Source organism: Equus przewalskii, chromosome 12 (assembly GCF_037783145.1).
Source record: "Equus przewalskii isolate Varuska chromosome 12, EquPr2, whole genome shotgun sequence".
Taxonomy (NCBI): domain Eukaryota; kingdom Metazoa; phylum Chordata; class Mammalia; order Perissodactyla; family Equidae; genus Equus; species Equus przewalskii.
In genome coordinates this window covers 18,677,420-18,690,718 of record NC_091842.1, presented here as the reverse complement: position 1 = coordinate 18,690,718, position 13,299 = coordinate 18,677,420, and the positions used below count along the sequence as shown (strand labels likewise).

At 40.8% G+C, this 13,299-nt stretch overlaps 1 protein-coding gene across 2 annotated transcripts in view; it reads left to right on the top strand.

Moving 5' to 3' along the window:
- The window catches only part of NIPSNAP2 (nipsnap homolog 2), a 29,783-nt gene extending 20,459 nt beyond the window's left edge, over positions 1–9,324 (top strand). For both annotated transcript variants that reach the window (XM_070567896.1, XM_070567897.1), the window contains 3 exons: positions 2,785–2,879; positions 6,972–7,055; positions 8,155–9,324. In XM_070567896.1, the coding sequence (XP_070423997.1) occupies positions 2,785–2,879; positions 6,972–7,055; positions 8,155–8,219 (244 nt within the window). In that variant the 3' untranslated portion in view covers positions 8,220–9,324. The remainder of the gene's footprint in view (positions 1–2,784; positions 2,880–6,971; positions 7,056–8,154) is intronic.
- The last annotated feature ends 3,975 nt before the right edge of the window (positions 9,325–13,299 follow it).

The following is a 13,299-nucleotide window of genomic DNA, read 5'->3' as shown; positions in this document are numbered from 1 at the left end:
CGCGTGGCTACGTTCCCACAAAACTTTACTTATGGACAATGAAATTTGAATTTTATAGCTTTCATGTGTCATGAAATATTCCTTGTTTTGATTTTTTTTTCAAGCATTTAAAAATGTAAAAACCATTCTTAGTCCCTGAGCCATAAAAGCATGCAACAGAGGATACGATTCAGTCTGAGGGCCAGAGTTTGCTGGCCCTGATTTAAATGACGAAACTTATTTTCCCCATTTTAACGGCTACATTAAACTCAATGGTAAAACACAGGAAGCATGCTCATTACCATTATAACAAAATACCAACTTTCACCATTATAATTTTATATTCTTTTTGGAAATCCTATTGTAATAGAAAAAACCAAAAGATATAATAAGATAAAGTCTCAATAATTAAGAGGGATACGCGAATAGATTATTGGCCCTTGGTCAGCTATTGACTCTTGGTTTCTTTATCTTTAAATGAGAACCTGTGACTTTTTACTTACTTTCAATTTATATATGTTCTTTTTTCAGTTAGGAAATTTCTTGCTTTGGACTAGATAATTTCTAAGACCTATCTGCAAAATATGGTTTTGTGATCTTTATTTGTAATGAATCTTTTCCTTCTTGGTGATCACAGGCTAAATAATTCAAGTTAGAATTTCTTTTAATTAGAAAACTGAGAAATACGTATTTGATTGTATACTATTATTATAGGTACCATCTTATTAAGGGATTTTTATAGTTGGGGGGGTGCTTATAGATGTAGTAATTTAGTTGCCCACAGAATAGGATCACTCAGCAGCTCTGTTTTTGCAGGTTACTAATTAAGACTTGCCCAGCATGGATCCACAAGGAAGCACTGAAGTGATTCTTTAGTTATTTTAAAAATTATTTATAAAGCCAGTTCAGCATTCAATTTATATTTTGGCACATAGGTAACTATTTAAGATGGTGATCTCCTCTTCAGTACATGCTTCTGATTATTACCAGGCTAAGGCAAGTATGTTTTCTTTGCCTACTCTAACTGAATGAGAAAAATTCAGAACGAAATGAATTATCCTAAATATTTATCACTATCAATGAAAGACAGTTTTTTCCCCTTCTGAGTAGAGTTAGAATGCACATTAAAGTGATTTGTTTAATTTCAGTAATTTACCAATCAGATTTGTAATTTTTGTGAAGATATTGATCACTTAATTCTAAATCTAAGGTTAAAAAATTTACTGTCATTTTGGGGTAACCCAAGAGGGCAATAGCAAGAGATCCCTCCTTCACCCAAGAACCCAAAACCTTAGGTTAGCCGTGTGGAGCTGAGTGCATGGAGGATGAGAGCTGAGGTGTACGAAGTGATCTGAGGGAGACTAGCTCCCTCACTCCCGAAGCAGGGTGCCCTTGCTCTGATTCCATACCCACCTTTGTGATATTCTAATTCAGTTGCTATGAAGTTGGCCTCCGGGAAGAGAATGTATAGTCAAGCCCACTCAGATCTTTTGTCCCTTGAGAGTTCTGTCTCTCACTATAGATATCAACTCGGCCCCTGTTGTAACACACTTTGACCAGAGCCTGGGCAGTGTTGATTCCAATTTACTGCATAATCTGGGTGTGGAGTCTCTTGAGAGACTCCAGCTGTGCTGCTCCTGGTAACTTCCTGTCGCTTCCTCCATTTTCAACTTTTATTCCAGGAAACTGTTTTTAGAAAAATATCTACATTTTAAAAATATTTTCAGGATTTCAGATGCATCACTAAATAGAAAAATAAAGTACCTGGTGCAAATATGAAAGAAGGTGTTTAGAGAGCTGATACCTTTTGCAGCAGGAAATCTTGAAAAGTTTGTGCCAATTTTTAACCAATTTAACCACAATTTCATGTTACATGCATAGACATAATATATGTACACACTTTCGTTCACACATATACATAATAAATGTCATTTGGCACTTATTTTCCTAATGGTTTGCTCTGGTAAAAAAAAAAAACAAAACAGGAGGCAGCTCCAGTGTTGATAGTGATGGTGGTGATGGTGTGTCGCCAGGAAGCTCTGCTTTCGTGGTTCTCCCAGATGCTGTCCAGGAGGTTGCAGAATGCCTCTTAGAGTTCACAAAGCTCACGTGTTTCTCAGAATTCACTGTCTGCAACTGCTTTGAAGGTGTGCTCCCTCCGTCTCTGTTTTAAGCCTCATTCTTGAGGGGTGGTCCCTGTCTTGGATATAGTACCTGTGGCGTCTTGGATGGTCTAGTATCCGGGTTTCCCTCACTTTCCCTCAGCATGCTCTTGGAGGTGCAATTCTTTTTCCTTCTCCCCAAAGCCCCCGCCGTACATAGTTGTGTATTCCAGTTGTAGGTCCCTCTGGTTGTGCTGTGTGGGACGCCGCCTCAGCATGACTTGATGAGCAATGCTAGGTCCACACCCAGGATCCAAACTGGTGAAACCCTGGGCCATCGAAGCAGAGCACACAAACTTAACCACTCGGCCACCGGCCAGCCCCAGAAGCAATTCTTTTTAAGTTGACTGGTCCTATCCTCTGCCAATTTTTTTTATGTCAAGAATCAGCAGGGCAACCATGTGTCCTCACGTTTTTATTTTAATAGCCAACGTTACTTACTGTCTACTCACAAAAATGACTAGTATAGCTACAGAAAGGTATATTTACATCTTATATATCTTAAAATAACTTTTGATTGCATTTGATAATTAAAAAACAATTAGTCTTCATTCTGAACAACTTGCTCTGAATATGGAGAAAATTTACTAATTCTTTTTAACATATCTAATTCAACATCTGAACATTGTTTTATTTCTTACAGGGCTCGTGCAATTCGCTTCCGACAGGACAGTAATGAGGCAGTTGGAGGATTCTTCTCTCAGATTGGGCAGCTATATATGGTGCATCATCTTTGGGGTATGTAGTTTTTTCCCTTCAGTTTTGTGTTACTGGGATTTCAGAGTTGATGACTAAATAAGTTGTCCTAGGCAGTAAAGCATGTCTCAATTCAGTAACCTCAAACACTGTAGCAAATCCAGTGGCAGGTAAGTGCTGGGCTAGCCCTAGATTCATGGGACATGAGTAAGCTGATCGTGCAGGTGGGGATAATGGTGAAAGGAATGAGAAGTGAAGCAAGCAACCATGGGAGAGGGAAGACGGTAAAGCTGCTGAGTGCCTTTCACAGAGTGGTCCCAACCCCCCTTTGTAGCCACTTCCCGTTGCTCCCTCAGAGACAGTCCTGCATTTTACCCAAAGGAGCAGCTCCCCGCACGCACACTCTGCCTCCCTTGGGTCTGGTTCCATCATCCCGGAGGCCATTCCCCTCTCGCCTTTTCCATCCCACCCACTTTGGTTCAGCACCATCTTTGGTGTCTTTCAGGGCCTAACTCACATGTTCCCCTTCCCCAAAGGGGAACGTCTCTCTGCTCCTGAGCCTCCCAGAGCCCAGTGTGTGGATTATCACAGTTGTGGCTATTTGCTTCTGTCTCCCTGCTGGAACAGGAACTGGGTCTCAGTAATAGCTTGGTACATTCTGGGCACATTTGTAAATGGTTATTAAAGTTAAAAAAGTGAAAAGTATAACTCATTTCCAGACCATTATCAGTTAACTGAGGTATTGGTTTGACCTGTTTGGTCCTATCAAGTGTTGCACCCTGTCTGCTTGCTGTGTTAGCAAGGCAGGCTTACAAACATAAGGTGACAAGTCTAATGAGGGATAAAGCAAACACGAACGACATGCCACAAGACAGCATGTGATCAGTAACGTGGGGAGTTACATTCAGGGTACTCCTAACACTTAAAGGGATATAAAGTTACATGTATTAGGGGAAATCACTAAAAGGTGGAATATGAGCTAGACTTCAGGATCTAGATGGGGTTGACAGGTAAAGGTGGGAAGGAAGGGCTGGAACAGTGATGGAGATCTGAGAAATCATAAAAAGTGCTCAGAAAAGTACAAATAGTGCACACTTGCTAAATGGAAGGTTATCTGCCAGGGACCTAAGTCTGAAGGGTAAGTTGAGGCATGAAAAGCAGTTTTACATTGTGCTTCTGGAAGCCTCCCTGCAGACCCTCAGGTCTGGGGAGGAGACCGCCGTCCTTCCCCTGCCAATCACTGCTTCAGCTAGGTGCTCGTCTCAGCTGCAGACGCTGGGCTCCTCTGGCATTTAAGAGATGGAAGACCTTACACCAAATGATAAATACCACACATAACCCTCAGCTGCCCAGAACGTCAAGGGCAGCCTTGTCCTAGGGAGCTTAGTTTTCTAGCTAGCTGAGATTTGACCTCATAAGTATCAGTGTTTTTAAATGTAGTAGATTTGGAAACAAATCTCTAAAAAATGTCTTCTGTGCCCTTGCCTTTTGAGATTATACTAAATGTAATTTAACCTTTATGGGTTTGAGGTAGGGGTGAAGTAGATTCTATTATTTTTCAAATAGTGTAGATGGTCTCTCCAGGGGATACAAACTGAAAAGTCAGACCACTCCTTTTCCCGCCCCTTCCTTTCAGCCTGGAGAGGCCACTGAGGGCATCTCCTGCACGCCTTCCCAGACATCCTCTGTACATGAGTGAGCACAGGGACTTGGTAGGCCAGGATCACCACATGCTTTGGCTCATAGGCGGAGGTCAAGCCATGCATACGCTCTGTTCACATGAGAGCCTACAGCACGTCTGGATAGGGACTGCCAGGTGTAGCAGCCTGGAATTGCAGCCAGGCAGGCACCAGGAGGTGTGAGTGGCAGAGCTGTGACAGGGTGTGGGGAGTACAGGGCAGAGCCCTTGACTCTGCCCCATGGAGAGGACGTGAGGCTTCACACAGCAACAGCAAGATGAGGAGGAGTCCTCTAAGATCCTGCTCCACGCGGAGACGCAGAAGCCAGGAACAACGTGGTGATTTGGCATCTGAGAGTAGCTAGATTGCAGCATGTGTCTTTTCTTAGCCAGTGCCCTTCTCCACTCTGTTGTCCCCGGTCAGTGTCCCAGATGTCCACTGCCTACTTCCTACTTTATAGGAAAAATTATTAGGATATGCAGAGATGAATTCTCACTTGCCTGCCCCTAAAACTTACCCTCACTTTTCCCTATATTTTAGAGAAACAGAACCAACATCTATTGAGCACCTCCATTGTGTTGGTTATTTTACTCATCATTCTCTTTAATCCTTACAACCGCACACCACAAATGAGATACCTGTGACTCATAGATGGTAAATCAATTACCCAGAACCCACAGCTATTCAGTAACTTAGCCAGGCTTGGACCTTGGCACAGTTTGGCTTCAAAGCAGGTCTTTCCACAACACTGCACCCGTTCCTTTCCCCCTTGCGCTTGATGCCATCCCTCCCCTCCCCTCCAGGCCTTGCTCCATCCATTTGCTCCACCACCACCCCATCTGTGGGCTCCTTCCCTCAGCATGAATATGCTCAAGTGCTGCCCATCTTTAAAAGCCTCCGAAACCCAAATGTCCATTGATGGATGAACAGATAAACAAAGTGTGGTATGTACATATATAACAGAACATTATTCAGCCATAAAAAGGGATGAAATTCCAATACACACTACAACATGGGTGAACCTTGAAAACATTATACTAATTGAAATAAGCCAGACACAAAAGGACAAATTGTGTGATTCCGCTTATATGAAGTACCTAGATTAGGCAAATTCAGAGAGACATAATACAGAAGAGAGGTTACCAGGGGCTGGGCGACGGGAGCAATGGGGAGTTATTGTTCAGTGGATAAGAGTTGTAATTTGGGATGATGAAAAAGCTTCAGAGTTGGATGGTAATGATGGTGGCACAGTGTCAATGTACTTAATGCCACTGAATTTAATACCTTTAAAAACGGTTAAAATAGTAGATTTTATGTATATTTTACAATAAAAAAATTTTTAATTATGAAAATTTAAAATTAAAAAAAGAATGCAGGCCTCTCCAACCTGTGTCCTACAAGGGGGCTCATACAGTGCACTAGTTAGGCACCTGACCTCTGTGAGAAGCTGCTGCTTGTCACATGAAGGTTAACTTTTTTCCTGTGCTGGTGAGAGGTAAAAGTTTTCTTTTTCCTTCTATTTTTCAGCATCTTCAAAATTTTATGTAATATATGTATACTCCATTCCTACTAGAGGGACATTTTGTCTTTAGATGGTTAAATCACTAAGCCTACAAGGGTAGGGCTTCTCATAGGAAGAAGTAAGTCACTTAGAGAAAAGGCGTGTGTCCCAAAACAGAAACTAGAACTGAGGGAGGTAGTCCTGGGTGATCTTTTAGTCTTGACTGACCAATACCAACACCACTTCGAGATGCCTAGGAGGTATTTCCCTGGTAAGTAGTTGGAAGGATCTTGCCCACGTTGGGAATCAGAAACTAAGGCACCCAAATGAGATAGCTGTGAATTGTACCACATGACACCAAGGACTCTGATGCCTTCGACCCTGCTCTTCCTTCCACCTGGAGTGTCTTTCTGTTCCGTTGCTCTAGGTCAATGACTTTCTTTTCAACCTTCCACGCAGCTGTCCCTGGTCTCCTCCCTGTTCTCCTTGTGGACTCTGTTCTGGAGGATACCACAGTTCTCAGCAGGGGTTGACCTTGCCTTTACCTGTCTTTTTGTTCTCCACCGCATTGAACACAGTCTCTCACCCAGATCGTTGTAGTACTTCATAAATGTTGAGCAAACTTGAATCTAATATTGCTTACCTATAGTCTGACAGTTCCTGGTTATGAATTTAACATATTATTAAAGAAGTTCACTTGGTTTGTAAAGGTATGTCTTGGAACCACTAGACTGTAAAACTTAAGAGCAGATTGTTTTGCTTCCCCCACAAAGCCTAACGTAATTTTGCTCAGAATAACCAGCTCACAGTGATCCAAGCTTAGTACTAAATTCCTGAAGTAGTCTCTTTGAGAAAACTAGACGAGCAGGTGAATCAATACTTACTGGATATACTAGTGGAATGTAGGGCATTATGTTTGGTTTAAGTCTTGCTTCTTCTCTGGTTATTTTTAAGCTTACAAGGATCTTCAGATCAGGGAAGATATACGAAATGCAGCATGGCATAAACATGGCTGGGAAGAACTGGTGTATTATACAGGTAATTTTTTAACAGGCATAAAACATTTCATTCTTCCTGTCTTATGGTTTTATGTTCCCTCACCCTGAAGCTAATATGTATATAAAAATACAGTATGTTGCTCTAGGATGGTGAATTTTAAGGTTGGGGGGATGGAGAATTAGTCAAATTTTTCTTCACCAGTTACAGATTTTTTTTCAATAAAGAATATTCATTCTTTCAACCATATATGTTGCCTTGTACAGTTTTGACACTCTTGTATATTGTAAATTTTACATCATTACCCTTTTTTGTACATTTATATATTCTCTGAAAATTTATTACACCAATAAATTTTTTTCTAAGCTTTCCCTTTCTCATCAAAATTGTCCATTCCCAAAAACATTACAATTTAATACAGCAATTAAGTAATTTTGAAAACTTATTTGATATTTAAACTTTCCATATGTACACGTGTATGCCTATACATGTGTGTATACCCACATACATATATGCTATGAAATCCTGGTTGCTTGACTTTAATAAGAAAACAAGAAATTGGGCTGAATACAACCCAGTGATGCCAGCACATGTAATAAGTACCAACCATGTTGCATGTCAAGTACATTTAAGCCCATATACTACCAAGAAAATCAGAGTAATTCGTTCTAGAAAATGAGTATTATCTTTTATTTCAAAAAAACCATATAATTGCACGTGACTTTACTGCTTATTCTTATACTTTCGTCAGTTCCCAGAGGCATGTTTTAACTCAGCAGTGACAGTTTTGCAAGTACAGTGTATCTTATCCCTTTATACAGGATACAGTCAAAGGCAGTATTAGTTGATTTTATATAAATTTATTTTAGTTGAAGGAACCTTTGGAGAAAGCACCATTTTTCTCACAATATGGACTTCCCTAATTTCCTGCAAATGAAACATGTCTACAGACAGAATCTGTTTTAATTTTAATAACATCTTATAGGAAGTCAGCTTGTATATCTCTGAGCTCAGTCCTATGTTTTCCAGTACTCTATTCTGATTTCAAGCAGCACATTCTCAGCAACCTGTTTGTTCCTATGTACTTACCATGATCTGTTTAGAAAAGAACAAGCACAGTAATCTTGATCCTTGTTTTCAGTCCCACTTATTCAAGAAATGGAATCCAGAATCATGATCCCACTGAAGACCTCGCCCCTCCAATAAAGCTACAGAATTTAGATGTGCCTACACAAATTTATGTGACAAGTATTTGTCATAAATTAATTTTAATTGTATATCAAGTGAAAAAGAAACACTGAAGTGGAAACTGCTGTATATAGCTTGTGAGAGACCTCTTTTCTTTAAAATTTACATAATCACAGGAAAGGAAACTATTACAGTCTGGCTGATGATATAACAGTGCTCTGTAGTCCTCTCTGAAACATCCCTCTGTTTGCTGAATATACCTTATAGTACCGAACTGCCCCTCCCCACTCTCTGGGAAAGGAGGGCCCAAATTAAAACTGGAATCATTTCCAAATGAGAATCTAACCGTGAAGAGAAAGCTAGCCATTCTTTATAAAAAGCAAATCTGTTTTATAATTACAGATGTTTAGACAAACTTCTTGTATCAGGAAGAAATACAAATTTTGTGATGTTTCTCTAGCAGTTTTTCTGAGTCTCAGACTAGGAGCAAATTATGAATGTACCCAGTACCTGAAAATGTTTTAATTCACTCTCATTTTTGACCAGTTGGCATAGTAAACAATAGGTCATTACTAAGCTGGTAGTGGTTGCCAAGGTACATGTAATCAGTAACGAATGCACTCTTTACATAGTGTGTTGTAATGTCTCCACATGAAGGAAAAAATGGCTTGAACCTGTGTATCATATGTGATTTTGAAATTAGCAGCTTGAATAGCACTAATTTTTATTTGTAATATTTTTCTATAACAAAATGAGTAGAACTAGGAAAAGAGGTTTTATTTTGTAAACAATCATTTGTGACCTCAGATATTCTCTAGTTAATACTTTAATAAGCCCACAGCAGATTCTTCCAAGAGAGGGGTGGTGCATGTTGAGATTTAAATTGGCATAAAGCTGCATACTTTGTCTAGCTGTTTTATTTAGTTTTTTTAATATAGTGTGCCAATTTTGTGACTATAATCATGTGAAAGTCCTGTTAAAATGAAAAATTGTCTGACCCCCAAATTAAAGAATTTATGTGTAAAATAAAGCATGAATAAATCTCATATGAAACGTCAAACTTTTACATGTGAATGGTTTTCTCCAAGAACATATATCAGTGAATAAAATCTTCTTAATTTCACATATTACATGTTTGCAATCTTTTTTTATGAACTTGTGCTGAGAATGACCCTGTCACTCTTGAAAAATAGCTTGTCCCAGTTCAGTGGGCATATGTGAGTCTACAGAATAAAATATTAAAGAAGCTCATCAGCCTCTCCCTCTGGCCGGTTGGTAGGATGTTGATGGGGAGTGAGAGTTTGCGTCCCACGCGTGGTGTCTTGGTGTCTGGGCTGCTGGCAGAAGAACAGGCTCTTCGAAGCCCAGGCTCTGCTCCTTGAGGAGGTACTTAACGCTCTCTGGTGTTGGGTGCCTTCATCTATACAATGAGGAGCTTGAATCCAGTGACCTTTAAGGCCCCTTCAGCTCTGAATTTTTGTAACTAGCTCTTATTGGTGCCAGGGGAAACAGCAGAAGAGAGGGTTTAGCAAGCTCTAGCATAGAGAACCTGCATTTTAGCACCAGCAATTCTACTGATGAGACGCTCAGAGCATGTTTGTAGGATGTGAATGAAAGAACTATTTATATGAAACTGCTTTCTAAACTACTGAAAGAAAAATGGTAGAATTGTTTTATTAGTAAAGGTAATTAGCTATTCAGAACTGAAAAAAAAATTGCTGGGAACAGAGGAAATTTTCACTTACAAATTCTGTGGACTTATAAATGAAATGAACCCTGCAGAAGTCGGGAATCTTCTATCATTCACTGGTGTGTTAGGGTTCTCCAGAGAAACAGAATCAATAAGATATCTAGATAGAGATACATATAAGAGATTTGTTATAAAAATTGGCCAACACGGTTATGGAAACCAAGAACTCCCACAATCAGCCATATGCAAGCGGGAGAACCAAGGAAACCAATGGTATAATTCTATCCAAGTGCAAAGGCCTGAGAATCAGGGAAGCCAGTGGTGTAACTCCCAGTCCAAAGTCAAAGGCCCAAGAACCTGGAGCTCCAGTGTCTTTAGAGCAAGAGAAGATAGATGTCCCAGCTCAAGCAGAAAGGAGGAATTCACCCTTCCTTGGCCTTTTTGTTCCATTCGGGCTCCCAACAGATTGGATGATGCCTGCCTGCTTTGGGGAGGGTGGATCTCTTTACTCAGTCTATTGAATCAAATGCTAATCTTCCAGAAACACCTTCACAGACACACAGAGAAATGTTTTACCAGCTATCTGGGCATCCCTTAGGCCAGTCCAGTTGACACATAAAATTAACCATCACAACTGGGCTCAGGGGCCTCCCCAAATTGCCTCATCGACCCAACTCCCTGTTCACAGGCCACTCCATGTCTGGCGAGCAATAGAGTGTCCAGGTGCCAGATAGAATATGGAAGAATGATGTTTTCTTTTAGAAATAGCTTCTCTTTTTATCTTGCTTTCTTAAAGGATCATTATGTTCAGAAAAGTATAGAGCAGTAAACTGACTTTCAAAAGTGGAGTTCTTTCAGAATACACCCTACTCTCAGAGAAGGAATTTCTGTCCTGATTAAGTCATTGCATTTCACAAGCCTGCCTAACTCACACTGGACTTGAGTCTTCATTCAATTCAACAAATAGTGCGCTTCTGCTCTGTGCCAAGCACCAGGCACTTGGAATAACAACATGAACAAAGTATGATCCCCTGCCCTTGTGAAGCTTACAATCCAGTGAGAGGAGACTGGCAATTAAAATATGAAAAATTGTAAGTGACATGGTGTGGTAGAAGTTGATAAATGCTATAGGAGCAGAAGATGGAACAGGGTAATAGAAATCAGGTACCTAAGGGTGGGCTGGGAGGGGCAGGACATAGTATCAAATATGCCTGGTCAGAGTCGGCCTCACTGAAAAGCTGAGCTTTACGCAAAAAATTGAAGGACGCGAGGAAGTTAGCCAGTGTTAGGGAGGAAATCCCTCCATTCTAAGGGATTGGCTACAGCACAGGCCCTAAGGCAGGGTCATGTCTGGTGTGCTCTAGAGCAGCGGAGCCCACTGGCTAGAACAGATGACAGGGAGAGCTTGATGGGAGGAGTCAGAGAGGTCACGGGGCTGGATGAAGAAGGGTGTTGGAGGCCATTGGAAGGACCTTGGCTATTACTCTCAGGTGGGATCCACTAGAAAGTTTTGAGCAGAGGAAGAGCATGATCTGACTTGCATTTTAAATGATGGCTTAGACTAGTCGTAGCAGTGGGAAGTAGGGAGAATGGTCAGATTCTAAATGTATTTTGACAGCAGAGCCAACACAATTTCCTGAATGATTAACTGAAGTGTACAGGAAAGAGAAAAATCAAAAGTGACTTAAGTTTTCAGCCTCAGCAACTGGAAGGATAAGGAAGGCTGTAGATGGAACAGATTTGGGGGAATGGAGATCAGGAATGCTGTTTTGCTCAAACTGAGTTAGAGATGTCTATGCAGATATCCAGGTGGAGATGTCAGGTAGGTAGTTGGGTATATAAGTCTGAACTTCAGGAGAGCTGTCTGGCCTGGAGATAACACATTTATGAATTATCTGCATATAGAATTTAAAGTCATATGAGGAGTGAGTGTAGATAAAGAGGAACCAGGAAGGGAGAGTGAGAAACCACTAGGGAAATAGGAAGAAGCTCCAGGAAGTGGGATGTCATGAAAGCCAAGTGAGGAATGTCCATTAAGGATGAGACCATGGGGCCGGCCCGGTGGCGCAGCGGTTAAGTTCACACGTTCCGCTTCTCGGCAGCCAGGGGTTTGCTGGTTCAGATCCCGGGTGCAGACATGGCACCACTTGGCAGCCATGCTGTGGTAGGCGTCCCACATATAAAGCAGAGGAAGATGGGCATGGATGTTAGCTCAGAGCCAGGCTTCCTCAGCAAAAAGAGGTGGACTGGCAGTAGTTAGCTGAGGGCTAATCTTCCTCAAAAAAACAAACAAAAAAAAGGATGAGACCACCTGTGTCAAATGCTGCTGCGAGCTTGGGTTAGATGAGGTCTGAAAACTGATCCTTAATTTAGCAACATGGTGGTCACTTAGTGACTTTTGACAAGAACATTCTATTATTAAGCTAATTTACCAAATTATTACTTTCTTGTAGCAATTCCTGCCCAATTTGTCAAATCCTCTTATTAAACCCCCATAAAACAAACTGTATTATTTTTTCCCCACTATTAATTTTCACTGGCAATATTCAAAACCTCCAAACTCATTTTCCATTCATTGGGTATAAATCTGGTGAATATTACTTATACAAGCCAACTCATTTTTAATTATCATTCCTGTGATATCACACCCTTTTTTTTTTTTTTTTTGAGGAAGATTAGCCCTGAGCTAACTCCTGCCGATCCTCCTCTTTTTGCTGAGGAGGACTGGCCCTGAGCTAACATCGTGCCTATCCTCCTCCACTTTATATGTGGGATGCCTACCACAGCATGGCTTTTGCCGAGCAGTTCCATGTCCGCACCCAGGATCCGAACCAGCGAACCCCAGGCCACCGAAGCGAAACGTGTGCACTTAACCACAGCGCCACCGGGCCAGCCCCCTCCTATTTTTTAAAAGCCCTCTTGGACTCACACTTTGCTCTCCTCCAAACCAGCACTTGATAGAACGTGCTTCTTTTCCCTTATTTTCACACCTGCCTGTGAAAGATCCTTTTCTTCAGTTCTACATTATACTTCTTTATTTCTTATTACATTTATACTTTCAGTTTCTGGCTGGGACATAGTAGATGTTCAATAATGTGCTTGATGAATCTATAGAGAGAAGGAGGAAGTAAAAGAAGGAGAAAGAGAGAAAAGGAAGGAAGAGAGAAAGTATGGCGAATGTCACTTCTAATTAGATGATACATTTTGAAAGCAGGGCAGGTCTTTATTCATACTATTTTGGATGCAAATTCTAGAAATGATTTTAAAATTATTTTGATATGCCTGGATAAGCTCAGTAAAAACAATTCAAAAGGAGGACAGTAAACATAGAAATATGTTCAGAGTTGGAAAATGTGATCAGCAAAGTACTGAATAGTCCTCTATTAACTAACACTAAAATTGGTACTT